This window comes from Chinchilla lanigera, unplaced genomic scaffold (genome assembly GCF_000276665.1).
Source record: "Chinchilla lanigera isolate Chin_1 unplaced genomic scaffold, ChiLan1.0 scaffold00084, whole genome shotgun sequence".
Lineage (NCBI taxonomy): Eukaryota > Metazoa > Chordata > Mammalia > Rodentia > Chinchillidae > Chinchilla > Chinchilla lanigera.
In genome coordinates, this window is record NW_004955485.1 from 7,377,620 (window position 1) to 7,394,448 (window position 16,829).

The 16,829-nt window shown below is 41.0% G+C and overlaps 1 protein-coding gene across 2 annotated transcripts in view; it reads left to right on the forward strand.

Annotated features, from left to right (window-relative positions):
• Nt5c2 (5'-nucleotidase, cytosolic II) overlaps positions 1-16,829 on the forward strand; it is a gene marked incomplete at its 5' end in the record, with an annotated part of 76,443 nt that extends 59,614 nt beyond the window's left edge. For both annotated transcript variants that reach the window (XM_005403812.2, XM_013504079.1), the window contains 15 exon segments: positions 1,153-1,270; positions 1,897-1,992; positions 5,342-5,433; positions 5,572-5,629; positions 6,643-6,736; positions 7,669-7,722; positions 9,198-9,281; positions 10,134-10,175; positions 11,284-11,391; positions 11,652-11,718; positions 12,330-12,500; positions 13,965-14,016; positions 14,135-14,195; positions 14,339-14,515; positions 15,320-16,829. In XM_005403812.2, the coding sequence (XP_005403869.1) occupies positions 1,153-1,270; positions 1,897-1,992; positions 5,342-5,433; positions 5,572-5,629; positions 6,643-6,736; positions 7,669-7,722; positions 9,198-9,281; positions 10,134-10,175; positions 11,284-11,391; positions 11,652-11,718; positions 12,330-12,500; positions 13,965-14,016; positions 14,135-14,195; positions 14,339-14,515; positions 15,320-15,547 (1,502 nt within the window). In that variant the 3' untranslated portion in view covers positions 15,548-16,829.

Below are 16,829 nucleotides of genomic sequence, written 5' to 3' on the forward strand. Positions count from 1 at the left end.
TACAAGAATAGGATGGATATATTTGCACACTGTAGGTTATGTATGTATGTATGCATGTATTGATAGGATCTTGCCAAGTCATTAGGTTGCCCAGGTTCCTTATAATGCTCCTGCCTTAGCTCCCAGAGTGCTGGGATTATAGGCTTATGCCATCATGCATGGCTTGCTGTTAAGATGGTTTACTTACTCCGAGAAACTGATGGAAAGTTGTTAACTAAGTATTTCATTTGAAAGAAGCATAGTTAAAGGGGTAGCATTTTCTTTATGGTGAACTGCAGTGATAACTAGAGTTTCTTCATTATGGAAAATTTCAGATACATACAGTAGTAGAGAGAAACTCCTATAACCTGAAATCCATGTTACTTGAGCTTTAACGAACTCCGTGTACCCCTTTGGCAGATAAGGAGGTACATAGAATTGTTACATATAGTTGCTTGGACTCACCTTGCCATAATCGTGCCTAATAAAACAAACCATAATTCTTTAATGTCTGATTCCCAGTTCACATCCAGATTTCTCTAATTGCCTCAGACATTCCTTTTTGTGGTTGGTTTGTAATAATACTTTGTCAAATCCAGTTCTAAAGGTTGTAACATTGTTAGGGCTGAGAAGAAAACAGTTAATCTGACAAAAGAACAAGTGTGCTGATTGGAGGAATAAAAGCACCTGAAGCCAAATAGGAATTCCAGAAATAGACGTAAGAAAATTATTTTGAAGATCCCTACATCGGTTGTTCACATCAGCGAAGACTTCAACAGAGAGACTTCTTGTACTTAGTTTTCTGTTGGCTTATATTCTCACAGTTACTACCACAGCTGTGCATACTGTTATTTTTCCTGCCTTTCAGTTGTGGAGATGAAAGAATAAAGGAGAGAGAAATGTTTAGTGTAGGTTTCCTTAGAATGAAGCAACTATTCTGGAATGTTTGATAATTCTTGTTTCTACTGCTCTTGATACAATGTGACCTATTTCTACAGACTTAACAGTTGGATTCTTTAATTACTGGGGGGCAGTACAGAGTATAGAGTTTAAGGGAAAAGAAGAAAAACAGCAGGTTGAGGAGGAAAGAGGAATTGGGAAAGAGTTGAAACTCGTTCATTTGTTTGCCGAGCTGTTGTTCATGGTGCCTGATCAGAGTTTCCGTTTGTGCAGTGTACAAGTCCCCGGAGTACGAGTCCCTTGGCTTCGAGCTTACTGTGGAGAGACTAGTTTCTATTGGTTATCCCCAGGAGCTGCTCAGCTTTGCTTATGACTCTACCTTCCCTACCAGGTAGTTTTTCAAGAGTTTTTGGATTAAGACCACCCCCCTGGTCCCCCAAATTAGAAATTCTGAATTCATTCTTGACCATAAAAAGCACACATCAAGTAATTCTTCGTCGTTTTTTGGTGGGTGTTGATTTTAAAATTTCCATGAAATTTTCATAGATACGATATCTTTCGTGTTCTTAAATTGAACTCAGTTTATAGCTTTTGAATAAGACAGCTTTATGGGTAAGAAAGATGTTTATTTGAATTAACTGTTATATGTCCCACATACAACATGTCATGAAGGGAAACATAGGCCAGCTCAGTTGTCCATGGAAATTTAAAGATTCTGCTTTGGAATGATACCAGTTATCTTAAGAGGAATTACAGTATATACCTGTTTGATTAAGCCATTATCCTTAAAGGAAAACAGTTGTGATTACTTAGCTATGTGTAATAAATTTTTAGTCTCTCTGGGATTAGTTTTGAAGACTCTCTTCATTCTCATTAGCCTCAAGATGACATTATTTTGGGATATTCCTTAGTTGCTACAAAACTTGAATGAGATCAGCTTGGCTCATAGTGATTGGGTCGTACTACTTAAAATTTCTGCTTGTGTTTGCATTGTCAGCGGTATCTTTATTTTCACAGAGGACTTGTCTTTGACACACTGTATGGAAATCTTTTGAAGGTCGATGCTTATGGAAACCTTTTGGTCTGTGCACATGGATTTAACTTCATAAGAGGGTAAGTACAGAGAACCTTTAACCTCTTTCTAGTGTCATACTATATGAAGGTGACATTGTCCCCCAGGTGTAATACACTTTCCTATTTTTCTGTCATTAAAGAGACATTCCTTTTTTGGTTTTGGTTGGTTGGTTTGCGGTAGGGTCTTACTATATAGTTCAGGGTGGCTTTGAACTCACTACATAGTCTAGGTTGGCCTCAAACTCACAGTGGTCCTCCTGCCTCAGCCTCCCAAGTGCTAGGATTATAGGTGTGCACCACTACATCCAGCTAGAGAGGGGGCTGGGGATTTAGCTCAGCGGCCTGGCAAGTGCAAGGTTGTGAGTTTGATTCCCAGTACCGGAAAAAAAAAACAAAAAAAAAACAACAAAAAAACAGCTGGAGAGCTATTCCCTTATGTAATGATAGACAACATTTATTAGGAGTTGGAATCCGAAGTAACTTACAGATATAGATAGCAACTACATTTGTTTAAATTAAGTGCCTTCTAATTGTAAATATCCAATAAAGCTAATCTTGAAACTTTCAAAAAAGAACTGTAGTTGTTTAGACTTGTTTGACATTCTAAGATTTTTATTTTTCCTTTTTAATATAGCTCTTGGGTAGCTGCTCAGAAAAAGCACCTACATAAAAGCACTGTATTTTGAAAATTTTTAGGATGTAGCAACTTAAATAAGATTTTAACATAGCTAGTGCATTGTTTTTTATGTTGTAAAGAATAGCTCCCAATATTTTTATGAATAAAAAATTTAAATGTAGAATTAAAAATGACTGTAGGGTAAAGCTGAACATGGAGATATATGCCCATCGTCCCAACTGCACAGGAGGCTGAGGCAGGATTATCCTTGAGCCCAGGAATTTTGAGGCCAGAGCCTGGACAACATAGCAGGATATCATCTGAAAAAAGAATAGAAAAGCAGGATAATAATATGTAAAACAAAAAAGGATAAGGTTTATTTTCATAAGTAGAGTGTTTCTCTTACCTATTTGGTTTTATCGCTTTTCTTTCACTGTTGCTTATGAGGGGTTTTTGATTTATAAATATCAGGATTTGGGATTTAAAGATAACTGCATATAGTAGTAATAACCTAAGATGTTTTATAGATGAATATTCTACTTATTACTCAGAATTGAAGTGAAGATAAATCAGGGTTCTATTTTTGTTTGGAAAGGGATTTTTATGTTAATAGTGAGGTACAGAAGAAAAGGAAGAAGAACTATTTAGTGAATTAGTTTTACAGTCAAACTTACTAACTCATGATTCTAAATAAAGTTCTCAAGTAGCTCCTTCGAAAATATATTTAATAGTGGTCCTGAGAGTCCAAAGGAAAAGCTGTTGGAGAGAGGAACTCGGAGTGGCAGGGTTAAAGTGTAGTGATGAGCAGAGGGGAAGGAGAGTCAGGCTTCCATCTGGCATCACATCTGTGCCTTGCATTAGACCTTCAAGGCCAAGTGGACCAGTGCAAAAACTAGTCCAATTTTATAGTAGAGAAAGGAGCGCAAAGCAGATCTAGGAAGATAAGCTGAGGCCGATCATGCCACTGTTCTTTCACTTTATTCAGGTTATGATGGTGCTGTTTACAGTTTGTAAGCAGAGGGTTTAAACCCATCAGAACTGTCATAAAGACTAAGCTGGTAAAGTTTTAGAATAAACAGCAGAAAGACAATGTGCTATGGGGGGCGCACACCCATGAATTCTTTCCATCCCTTTGCAAACAACTTGGTGGCCCCTCGCATCAGACATATGCATGGATGATCCCAGTTGTCTGTCGTCTGAATCTTTGTTTTAAATTCTTGACCTTTTTATGACTGCCTACTGAAAGTATGTTTATTTCAATCTTAGTATAGCCAAAGTAGAATTTCTCTAACATCTGCCTATTTTCATATTTTTAGCAACAGTACTAATCACCTTTCAGAGCATCATCATCTTCAACTCTTATGTCCTTTATCCACCACATCCAATTAGTTACCTGGCCTTATTTTTCCTTGGCAAGGTCTTTTGAATACATTTTTCTGTTATTTTCCTTTGATACCACACTAGAACAGGTCCCATTGTTCTCATCTGGATTACTATTATCTCCAGATTTCCCATTGCTTTGTATCAGTTAGCTTTTGCTGCATAATAAATTACTCAAAAACTTAGTGGCTTGAAACAGTAGTGTTTTATATACCTCACAATTGTGAAAGTCAGCTGGGCAATTCTCAGGTTGCCCAGCCGATCTCTCTGAGCTATTTCATGAGGCTGTGGTCAGCTGATCGGTCAGCAGCTGATCTAGAATGGCCTCACGTGTCTGGCAGCTGGCAGGCTGTTGGCTGTGTGCCCCATTTCTTCCTGTAGCCCACTGTCCTCCTGCAGACCAGCTTGCTGTGATTTGCATAGCGGTCTCGGGCCCCTGAGGAGCAGGAGAGAGAAAGCCCTGACACACACGTGCTTTTGAAGGCTCTGCCTGGGTCCCATGTGTTGTTGTTCACACTTGTATTCAAGGATAGGGAAGTAAGCTGAGCTTCTGATGCGAGGGGCCACCAAGTTGTTTGCAAAGGGATGGAAAGAATTTATGGGTGTGCGCCCCCCATAGCACATTGTCTTTCTGCTGTTTATTCTAAAACTTTACCAGCTTAGTCTTTATGACTTAGTTCTGATGGGTTTAAACCCTCTGCTTACAAACTGTAAACAGCACCATCATAACCTGAATAAAGTGAAAGAACAGTGGCATGATCGGCCTCAGCTTATCTTCCTAGATCTGCTTTGCGCTCCTTTCTCTACTATAAAATTGGACTAGTTTTTGCACTGGTCCACTTAGCCTTCTATCTTATGGACATCACTTTCAATCTTCCAGGTAGACCCCTTTGGATCTATCTTACGGACATCACTTTCAAAAATCCTAGGTCTTTCATCACCACCTTGCATTTATTTCTCTCTGCCTTTTAATGAAATGATTTCCCCTTTGTTTTCTAGTAGTTCTTTGCAGCTTTCTTGTAGTAGTAATTTCTTTCTTTCTTTCTTTCTTGCTTGCTTGCTTGCTTGCTTTCTTGCTTTCTTTCTCTTTCTTTCTCTTTTCTTTTTTTCTTCCTTCTTTCCTTCCTTCCTTCCTTCCTTTCTCCCATTTTCTTTCTCTCCCTTCCTTCCTTCCTTGTTATACTTGTTTGTGTATGTGACTTACCTGCTCTATCAGGGAACTCTTTAAAGGCTAAACCTGAACTTACTCATCGTATAACTACCCATGTTTAGTATTGAAGCTCTGTCTTGCACATAGCCATCAACATACTTGAATTTTTCAACAATGACTGTTTCCAACAGTTACTATGTTGATACTTTGACTGTTAGCTAATTTCTAAATTTTTCTTTCAGGCCAGAAACTAGAGAGCAGTATCCAAACAAATTTATCCAACGAGATGATACTGAAAGATTTTACATTCTGAACACACTATTCAATCTGCCAGGTAGACCCCTTCTTTCCTTATTTGTACTGATACATTCCCTTCTGTCCATGAGCATTTGCCTTTACTCAAGGGAGGGTAATGAGCTATGTTTGAATTATTTCATGTATAGCTTATGGATATCTATTTTTCATTTTTCAGAGACCTACCTGTTGGCCTGCCTTGTAGATTTTTTTACTAACTGTCCCAGATATACCAGGTATGTATACACAACAATTTCCTTTTTCCAGTTGATTTTTTAAATTAATGTACAGGGTTTTAGAGAACTGGCCATTGTAGGTCTTTTCTGCTTTTCTGAAGTGAATTTAGTGCTAGTGAGAGATGCCACATTGCCAGCCTGAGAGATGGACAGCACCAGCAGCTCCATGCAGGCTCTCACCTCCCACACGCCCCTCCTTGCCACTGTGCTGCAGCCATACTTGGAAGGGACCACTTCTGATTGGCTTCTCCTGGGAATGAAGACGCCAGCAGAGGTGCTAATTGTGACAACTGAGTGGGAGGTTTGTGTGATGATTATCTGTCCAAGCAGAATTACACTAAAACCCCCCAACTCATTTCACAGCAGCAACCCAGGAGCCATTCAGGGATAATTTAGTTTCATTCCTAGGCCCAGCAAGATTTCATCAAGGAATAAATACTGTTACCTGAAATAAAATTTGGTCTAAGTCTTGAACAGGTTATCTTCTCCTTAGGGGAAATTCTATAGTCATTGTTGAAAGTGTGTCCATATCTGCCAGAGTTGGCTAACTTCCTGTGTTAGGTTTACCCACTTCAAGACACGGAATTTGGTGGGAGGCTGAGTCACTAAGCTTAGAGATTGGACAGTGCCTATACTTAAGAACAATGTCAGAAAAGTCAGGCTGCAAAGAATCAAAATGACCAGCTTTAAGTTCTAAATGTTTCTTGAGTGAGAACCTGTTTATAAAAAGTGATGAATAAAAGAGCCTGGTATTTTAAGTTTTGGCCTTTCAGCTTCCATTCAGTATATCCTATCACTTTGTATCCTTTCCTAATTACTGTATTCCATTACACACCATGGCCATTTCCGGTGGTCAGAAATCAGTTTCCATTAGGGAGTAGTAATTACTTTCCTATTAGCTAAAGCTGGTATACTCATATGATACGAAATTTTTGGGTCCCCTGGGTACTTCTTGATATTCATTTAATTCACCCTCTTGGAATTCCTGTCATGTCCTTTTCATCTTTCTATAGCTGTGAGACAGGATTTAAAGACGGGGACCTGTTCATGTCCTACCGGAGTATGTTCCAGGACGTAAGAGACGCTGTTGACTGGGTTCATTACAAGGTATCCCAAGCTGCTGCTTTACCTGGTTGCTCTCTGCCCTGTGTGATATGACCCGACACTAACTTGCCAAGAGCAATCGGAGCGAAGGCTTGCTTCTGTTTAAAAAGAAGGGTCGGGAGCAGGAAACAGTTTGCCTCAGCGGTAGCTTCCTAGAATACATTTATTCTTGTCTGGCCATCCTGGTGATCTTTCCTTAATGGTGAGGCTTGGGTTCTAGATTTTATTTAATTTGTATTTTTCAAACTTATTTAGAAAGCATCTTAGTTTATGACATTATACATAACATTTTGTGGATGATGGTCCTTTTTCACTGAAATATGTCCCACTTGCCTAATAATATTAACTGGTTAATATTAAATTTACATTTACAAGGGCTAGGGTTATAGCTCAGTGGCACAGGTGCCTGCCTGGCAAGTGCAAGGTTCTGAGTTTGATTCCTGGTATCAAAAAATAAAAACATAAATAAATTTACATGTACTATAATCTACTGAATAAAATATGAAACGCCTTTTAATTTCTAATTTAAAATAGAAACAGTTTTTTTTAGCAGTTTTATATTTGAAGACATTTTGGAAGGCAGAGTTACTACAAATCCTATCTGCCACTTTTTCCTGACCTTTTCTAGTTTATCTATTTTTCCATTTTGGTAAATACGTAAGTTCAAGCTGGGTATGGTCGCGCATGCCTGTAGTCATAGCATTCGAAGGCTGAGGCAAAAGGATCACCATGAGTTGAAGGGCAGCCTCAGCTTCATAGTGAGTTATAGTGAACTTCACAGCCAAACTATGGAATAAGACCTTGTCTCAAAAAACAGCAACAGCAAAAACACATACATTCATTTGGATTGATACTAACCACAGGTTTCCTCATAAGCTAAATGCTAAAAACTAAATTGATTCTGTCTTACTTCCTTTGTTTTTTCTTTCCCCTAGGGCTCCCTGAAGGAAAAGACAGTTGAAAATCTTGAGAAGTATGTAGTCAAAGATGTAAGTACTAAAGGGGAAAACAGACCTGCCTGAGAGCTTATTTTACCTATTAAAGAGATGAATAACAAACTTACAAGATGGACAAGAGAAGATAGTCTTTTTTGTAGGATAGTATTTGCTCCGTGTAATAGCCAAGAATTTTCAGCCAAAACATAGGTCTTAGTAGTTTTTTTTGTTTAGTGGTTGATAGACAAGAAGAGCCAGTATTTCATTTGCCCTTTTAGTTGTAGATACAATAGCAAGAAGGTTAGAGTGAGCATATCACCACGTTGTGATGACATGCATTGCACCATCTCCTCTCCGTTTAAATGTGAGGTAGACAGAATTGTTACCTCCATTTTTGTACATGAAGAAACTGAGCAATAGAAGAATTAAATGCCTCACCCAAGACCATACAATAAGTTAGTAAAGCCAAGATTCACACCCAGATTGTAAGCACATGTATGTGGGTATTATTTAAAATGCCTTTAACCTGTCAACAGGAAATAATAAGGAAAGCTTTAAAATAAAGATAAATAGGAAACTGGGAAAGTTTTTTTAAATCTATAGTTTAACAGTATTCAACCAATGTTAACTTTTAAATTTTGATAATTATACTGTGCTTTAGTCAAATGTTGCTATCAAGGGGAGCTCTAGTATTTTCATAACTTCTCTGTAAGTATAAAATTATTTCCAAACAAAAAGTAAACACATAATCCGAAGAAGAGATACCTCTTTCTTTTTCTATAAAGTTGCAAAATGCAATATTTTCTCAAAGTACTGTGGTAAAGTTTTCTTGTTTTTGGGATTCACGTACCCTCTTACCACCTTTTCCCCTCACTATTTCAAGAAAGAACCCTGAATGAAGAGGTTCCGGAGAATTGGTGTGAAGGAAGCTATTTATTGTAAGAGAAGGAAAAGATGCTTCTTTTCTTTGTAAGCACATCAAGAGTTAAAATTTCCTCATCTGCAGGTGGCACGGGAATTTCTAGGTTTCATCTGTGCATGTCATTGCATTCTGCAAGATGAACTGTAAAACCATCGTCAGCTTTGATCTCTAACACACCTAACTCACATTCTTTAGGAAATCATAAGGTGATTTAAATTCCTGAGGCAGACATCATGAGGAAGACGAGAGATACGTTGTTAATGACCATATATTACTTTTTGTGGGACTCTGTGTGCTCTGCATACTGTATACTATGTGTTAATGCTTTATTCATGCATAGTGACAGTGCGGGATTGTAGATGCAAAATTCAGAAACCAACCAGTTTTTAAAAGGCTTGCCATAATTCTATTTTACTGGACAAAAATCTAGTACCTCAAACTATAAATATAAAAGTATTCGTATTTTTTTTTTTTTTTTTTGGTTTTTCTCCGGCACCGGGAACCGAACTCACGACCTTGCGCTTGCCAGGCAGGCGCTTTGCCGCTGAGCTAAATCCCCAGCCCCTTCGTATTTTAATGTTTTGTTCATTATCATATTATATTTCAGGGAAAACTGCCTTTGCTTCTGAGCCGGATGAAGGAAGTAGGCAAAGTATTTCTTGCTACCAACAGTGACTATAAGTATACAGATGTAAGTGCTGAATATTGATATTTGTTTATCAGTTATTAAGAGAATTATTTTAGCCTCAACTACAAAGATCATGAGATGGATAGAAGCTTATTAAATGATGTTAGTTTCTTGCCATTTCAGTTTGAAAGCAGAGTGAAAAAAAAAAAAGAGATAAGGGCCATACCAAAATCATTTTGATTTTTTTCTAAATACTTTTTGACTTCTCCCTGATCACAGTTGGCTACTTGCAGACTTCCATTTTGGGGCATCATAAAGATAAACTAAAGAATTCATACGCTCCCTTCTACATCCCTGCTATTGGAAGTCTTGTAGCAATAAATGGGGCAAAGATGTTTTAAGTCTTAGCCATCAAAATCTACTACTGTACTTTGTTAAAAATTAAAACAAAATTTTTTTCCGTTATTAAAGCATGTAGAAAAAACTACTAACTCCTTACTTAACTTAATCTGAGATAATTACAAGTCAACAGTGATAAGAAGTTCCGCTTGCCCTGATTCTCTTCATGGTTAAAGCTTTGTGAGAGATTATTTCCATGAGTCATTAGTTTTCCGTATACTTTACCTGTTAGGTCTCTTAATCACGTGTGTGCTCCAGAAGTGGGGATGTGGATGAATTTGTATAGAAACACCTGGAAGTATATATCCTAAGAAATAACGGCTTTTTTTCTTTCTTGTATGATGAACCATTAATTTTTATTATATATTTTATGTTATAGATAGAGTAAACAAGAATGTGATGAATCCTGTTGTTGAAAAAGGCATGTTTCATGACAGCCTTGTATGTGATTTGTGTCATGTGTCTTTTGCAAAAGTAGCGTACAGAACTTATGTTTGTACTTTTTTTTTTTTCCAGAAAATTATGACTTATCTGTTTGACTTCCCACATGGCCCCAAGGTACTTCAGTAATTTGGTAGACCACTGCTTTAGTAATAGTGAGCCGTTTAACCATTTTGGGATACTCAGGGAAGGAATTGGTCGGAACCTATCCAGAAAAATCCTGGGTTTTAAGTCTGTTGTCTCATCTTCACTAACATTAGAAGTAATCCAGGAGCTAGAATTTCATGTCAAAATTTTAGCAGTTTTACTACTTAGTAGATAGTAATAAAAAGAGAGTCATATTGTATTTAGCAGAATGGGATCAGAATTTTATGCCTATGAAGTTCTGTGCATAATTATTAGGAATGTATAAGAATGAAATGAATTTTCAGGTTGAGGGAAGCTTTTTGGTGCAAGAAGCAGAAAATATGAATGTATATGTTCCCCAGCGTCGCCAGATTCTGCCAGCAGCTGTTGCTGAGCTTTTTGCCAGGGAGTTAGCAGAGCTCCCATTCCTACTCATGGCCGTGCTGTAGGGGCTGAGCGCCTGTCACCGCGTAGTCGCACACTTCGGGGATTTTAGTCCTCCACGTCCGTGAGTGAGCTCAGCAAATGCGTTTTGGGGTTGCCCGGAACTGTAGTGTGCCGTGCTCCGTAGCTTGGTCTGGAAGAGGAGTGCCGGTGGCTTCAGGGTGGGACTCCTCTGGCTGGCTCTGCTTTCTGTAGCCACGTGGGTACTGCACAGTTTGGGCCAAAGGCAGTGGACACCTAGAGCCATCACTCAGGGAGAACATAGCCAGGGACGTTTTCTGGCATGGCCCACGTTCACCTGCGTTAGTTCTTGTGCTCATCTAGCCCTGCTCCCTATCTGTCCCCTGGGCATCGCTGTGCCAGCTGTGTTCTGCACATCTCAGGATGTGAGCATACTTTTGTATGTAAAGTGCCACGGCACATTACTGCAATGCTGTGGCAGATGGTATGATTTAAACTGTAGTATTATTAGTAATTTATTATTTACACCTGCCTGCTTCCAAAAGGATGTGGCTCATAATTAGCCACAGTGGATTTTTTTTACTAAAATAATGAGGTTTTCTGGTTATACTTAGTGCTTCTAAATTCCTTGCATTTGAGAGTGAGATTCAATACCAGTGTCTTGTTTGAGCTTTTGCTGGTTCTTCCTTACCAGCCCGGGAGCGCCCATCGGCTGTGGCAGTCCTATTTTGACCTGATCCTGGTGGATGCGCGGAAACCGCTCTTCTTTGGAGAAGGCACAGTGCTGCGGCAGGTGGACACCGTAAGTCGGGAGAGTGCTCTGTGGGGTAGCGCACTGTCCTTCAGAGTTCTCCTTACCTCAGTCCTAGCTGCCTTAAGAAAACAGGTATTTTAAATTACTGGCCGCATTTCTCTTTGGAAAGTTGGGGTAGCCTGACAAACCAGTCACTGAAAAGAGCATGTGACATTCATCTGGCTGCCTGGCTGAGTAGTACTGTGGGTGGAGACCGTGATCAGATGATAAAGTAATATATTCTTATATTTCACATTCTCTTCACGTAGAAAACTGGCAAGCTGAAGATTGGCACCTACACAGGCCCACTGCAGCACGGCATCGTCTACTCGGGTGGTGAGTCGCAGTCTCCCCGTTGTGGCCTGAGTCTACGCTCAGACTCTGAAAACTTGGGTGTTCTCAGCACGGTGCCACTGTGCTCCTCAGTATCTGAGATGGCACCTAGTGCAGGCACGTGGTTTGGTCACCTGCTAAAATGTTGGGAGTCAAAATGAGTTTTACTTCCTTTAGAGGGTTCAGTTTCCTCCTCCTCCTTTTACCTTTTGAGACTTTTTCTCCGCAGTATGGATTCGGCTGGGATGTTTCTAAAGGAGCTTTCAGGGAGCCTGGGCGGGCAAACATACTTAGGGTGTTAGGACTACAGAGAGTTGAACACGGCCACTTAACGGCAAATCAGTGATGAAAAATTAAAATGTAGTATTTCAGTTATATTCACTACACTTGAGACGTGTAATTGTGTTGCTCTTGTGTCTGGTGATCAGAGCTCTGGTCAGCACAGTGGAGCTAAAGGCCTTGTGTTAGGGGCAAGAAAAAGAATGGTGAGTCTTCAAGAATGGTCTGTCCTCACACAAGAACACAGCTCATCAGTGCTGAATGGTTATGGTGCTTTGAATGTTGGCTTTAATAGAGACATTTTTGTTTTCTCCTTGTGTATTCCATTATTTCAGGCTCATCTGATACAATCTGTGATCTGTTGGGAGCCAAGGGCAAAGACATTTTATATATTGGAGATCACATTTTTGGAGATATTTTAAAATCAAAGAAACGACAAGGGTGGCGAACTTTCCTGGTCATTCCTGAGCTTGCACAGGAGCTACATGTCTGGACTGACAAGAGTTGTAAGGCGCCGTCTTACTTTTTGTAAATCTGTGATATAGCTAGTTTTATCTAAGTGGGCAGCTCTGATCAGTCCTCTTCTGATAAACGACTGTAATGTATGGGATGAGGTGTTGTCAAAAGGGAGGCCCTGAAATTTGGAGATCTCCTGATGAGAATCTCAGACATTTCGCAGAGCTCTGGAATGTGAGTGTCGGGGGGGTTATCGTGTTTAACTTCCTGAGCCCCCAAGTACAAAACGCCGGTGTCCCGATCTGTAGTCCAGTTGGGCCTATAAGGAACCACGCTTCCCTCCAAGTCTGTGTCTCCAGCCACACTTAGCAGACTTGCTCTCTCTGCTCACAGGCTGTCTTTGTGATTCTGGGGCAGCGGTGGCTCTGAATGTTAATCACCTTTGCTCTTTATCCACTCTTCTGAGAAGCAGAAAATGAGGGCAGATTGTATGCTTGGACGAGCCACTGCGTACGTGCGGTACATACGCTATGTTGAGTTAAGCTGTGGATATAGTTATATAAAGGTTATTTCGCACGTAAGGTCTCCACCCAACTCTAGTGAGTGTCACACCGTGTGGTGAAAGTCACTTCAGAAACTTGGCCTGCCTTGAGTGGGGACCTGGGCACCACACTTAATGCCTGCTTGTTCTGCCGTAAGTTACAGAGACACTCTGTGCCTGAGTTTCCTCAAGTCCAGCAATGGTGATAATATCAGCCTCATGAAGCTGGTGAAACTGCCCTGGGATGGTGTAGAAATAGGTAATAAAGAACAGAGACACAGCCCAACCAAGGCTCTTCTTCTGGACTGTGAAACACAGAAGAAAATGATTCAAATGACTTTTCTCAGTTCTCTTAAAGATGGTGGATAGAAGGAAATGGGCTATAAACACTGGATGCCTTGGGCTTAATTTGCTTGGGAAACCATGCAGTATATGCTGGCTGTTGGGTTAGTGTTGTCTACCATCAGTAACATTTTCCAGCTAGCCTTTTCCCCATGTTTTCAGCTTTCTACCTGTGAAGTTTTAGAAATCCAGATGATTGACTGTCCTATTTCTTGGACTAGTGACCCTGGACAAGTCACCTAGTTCTCAGTCCTTCATCTAAAAATGGAGCCCTCATCCTTTGCTTTGCTGACTGCACTTGAGCCATGTTAGGGGTAGGCATCTTGCAAGCTCAGAATGAGCACGCAGCTGGAAGGGGAAGTTGTCGCCAGTGGTGTTTGTGACTAAGGAGGGGAAAGGGCGCGAGAGGAAATGGTAGTGTTACCTGCTGCTGGGACCCACGCAGGCTGCCGGCGCATTTTCCCGGAGGGGGAGGGGTTCTTTATTCACCTGCGTGTCGCTTGTTAGTGCTTAGCCATAGTTTTGGGTCATGCCTGCAACTTTTTAGTTCTATTTTATAATGTTAAAACTAGTTCTTTTTGTTTGTTTTGATTTATGTGAAACATTTTCCTTCCTTTCCAAATCTTAACAGCACTTTTTGAAGAACTTCAGAGCTTGGATATTTTCTTGGCTGAACTCTACAAGTAAGTTTCCCAATTCTAAAACTTCCTTTCCTAAAAACTGTCTACCTCTTCAGGAGTCACGTAGATGTACGAAATACCGTTCGGCGACTTTCACTGGGTTTTTCCTCTTTGTCTCCAGGCATCTCGACAGCAGTAGCAATGAGCGCCCAGACATAAGTTCCATCCAGAGACGTATTAAGGTATCCAAACAGGACTCGGGAGAAAGCTTGGAAAACCAATTATTGACATGATTTCCATATTTCTGATTCTATAGAGGGACTGGCAGATAGCTGGTACCCGGTAAATATTTGTTGAAATGAACTGTGAGCAATTATTTTTTCAGAAAGTAACACACGACATGGATATGTGCTATGGGATGATGGGGAGCCTGTTCCGCAGTGGCTCCCGGCAGACGCTCTTCGCCAGTCAAGTGATGCGCTATGCTGATCTCTACGCTGCATCTTTCATCAACCTGCTGTATTACCCATTCAGCTACCTCTTCAGAGCTGCCCATGTCCTGGTGAGCAGAATTACCTTGACAGCGACAGTGCACTGTGAAGCAGTGGGATCATAAGTTCGGGGCCAGCCTGAGGAACCTAGCAAGACCCTGTCTCGGGAAGAGTTTGGGCTGTAGCTCAGTCGTACAGTGTTCTTGAGTTTGTTGGATCCCCAGTACTGCGATGATGATGATGGTGAACAATCTAAGACGCAGCTCTGCACCTCAGCTTTGTAGGATGAGCAAAGCCTGCGGGCGGGTTAGGTGGTTGCGTGACCAAAACAGAAGCTTACGGACTGTAACTTTAGTCTCTGAAGTCTAGTGGATGTTACACTGAGCCAGGCATGGTGGCGCACACCTGTAATCCCAGCACTGGGGAGGCTGAGGTAGGAGGATCACTGTGAGTTCAAGACCAGCCTGAGCTACACACTGAGTTTAAGGGCAGTCTGAGTTACATGACAAGAGCTTGTCTCAAAAAGAAAAAAGTTACACTGAATGGAGAAGGCTTTCCTTTTTGTCACTACTAATTAAAAGACACGTGGCTTTATTTTTTTATTCCTACATTCTGATAGTAATTGGCTTCAGCACTAGCTATTAAACAGGAAGTCAGGATCTTTCTTTTCTGTCTTACCCAGTTTGTTTTGGGGGTAGGAGAAAGGCAGTTTCAGGCAGTAGGTCTATGAAGATATATTTTAATGATTTTATCTGTGGTCCACTATAGACATAATTCTGTGTGGTTGTCAAACAGAGGAGAAAGGTTGGGATCTGGGAAGAATGATTAGGATTATTGCCCTCGGCCTGTATTCTGATCCCCTGGCTTGGTTCTAGATGCCTCACGAATCAACAGTGGAGCACACACACGTGGATATAAATGAGATGGAGTCACCCCTTGCCACCCGGAACCGCACATCAGTGGATTTCAAAGACACTGACTACAAGCGGCACCAGCTGACAAGGTCGATCAGTGAGATCAAACCCCCCAACCTCTTCCCACTGGCCCCTCAAGAAATTACACACTGCCACGATGAAGATGATGATGAGGAAGAAGAAGAATGAGGAAAGCCCAGACCCTGACCATCCATTAAACAAGTGCTGGCAGAACTCCGGGAGCAAAGGCTGTCCTTGTCTGGGCGCTCTCGGGGAGGGTGGGGTGCTCCTTCAGAAGTGCATCTGGAAAGCTTTTGAAGACTTTAAAATATCTAATCATAGAGAGATACTTGTTTTAGTTTTGTGTACCTATATTTTTTGTGGAATGGTTCAAAATTGTATTGGAGTCTGTATGGGAAGGAAGCGTAAGGGTCCAGTCAGGGTGAGCTGCGCACAGTGGGCTCCATGTGGCTTGTGTGTCACGTGTCCTTGTCTTTCCACCTTCGGTGTGTATCCAGCACACGGAGCGTGGGAAGCGGATTCAGAATGCTGGATTGTTTCAGATTGTGCTGTTACTCTAAAACCTCACTTTTTCAGTGCACTACACAGTATTGTATGCCAGTGGAGAAATACATTGTTCCCAGTACCCATTTCTTTTCATGAGCCATTGAATATCCTCAGCGAGCCCGGCAAGGCTGAGGCTGTCAGTGCCTTTCCAGAATATTCTCCATGTAGGGCCAGGCTGGCTGGACTGCAGACTCTTTGGTGAAGCAAAAATCCTCATCCTTTTTACATTTTTTTAGGTTGTGAGAGCACAGATGCTTGTTACCTAAAAACGTAGTATTTTTCTCATCTGATAAATCTGCCAAGGAATATAGTTGGAAGAAGACAAAGGAGCACACCGCCAGAGGAGGAGAGAACGTGCCTCCTCCTCAGCTTACTGCAGACCCGAGTAAAGCTCATCAGTGTGACCTGTAATGTGGTCCCTGCTGCCCAGCCCCACATTGCCCCTACGTTGGGTTGATCGCTGTAGTTTAAAGTTGAACGTTAAAGGGTAAGAAGAGGGCATGGTAAGCCAGAGCCTTACTAGAGCAGCAGGCACGACCAGGGAGAGTAAGCTCGCTGCAGAGCCCCCGTGGGGTCACCTCCTGTGTTGGACGCGAGTGACTCGGTATTACTGCACACGTTAGGGCCTCCCGGTGAGGGAAGGCTGTTCCGACACTTCCGACAATGGTGAGATTCTTACCTAAACCGTTGCGTATTGTCTTACATTCTTACTGTCACTGATCCACAGGGGAGGAGAGGCTAGTTGCTCTAGAATTCTATAAAGTGTCATCTTTCTAGTACTGACTTTGACACCTTCTGTAGCACAGCCGAATAAATACTGGTCTTTAAGTAGGTTTAGGTTTGGTTTTTAGTGACATCACTTTTAACATTTTAAGGAAAATAAACATTTTCAAAAAATGCTAAA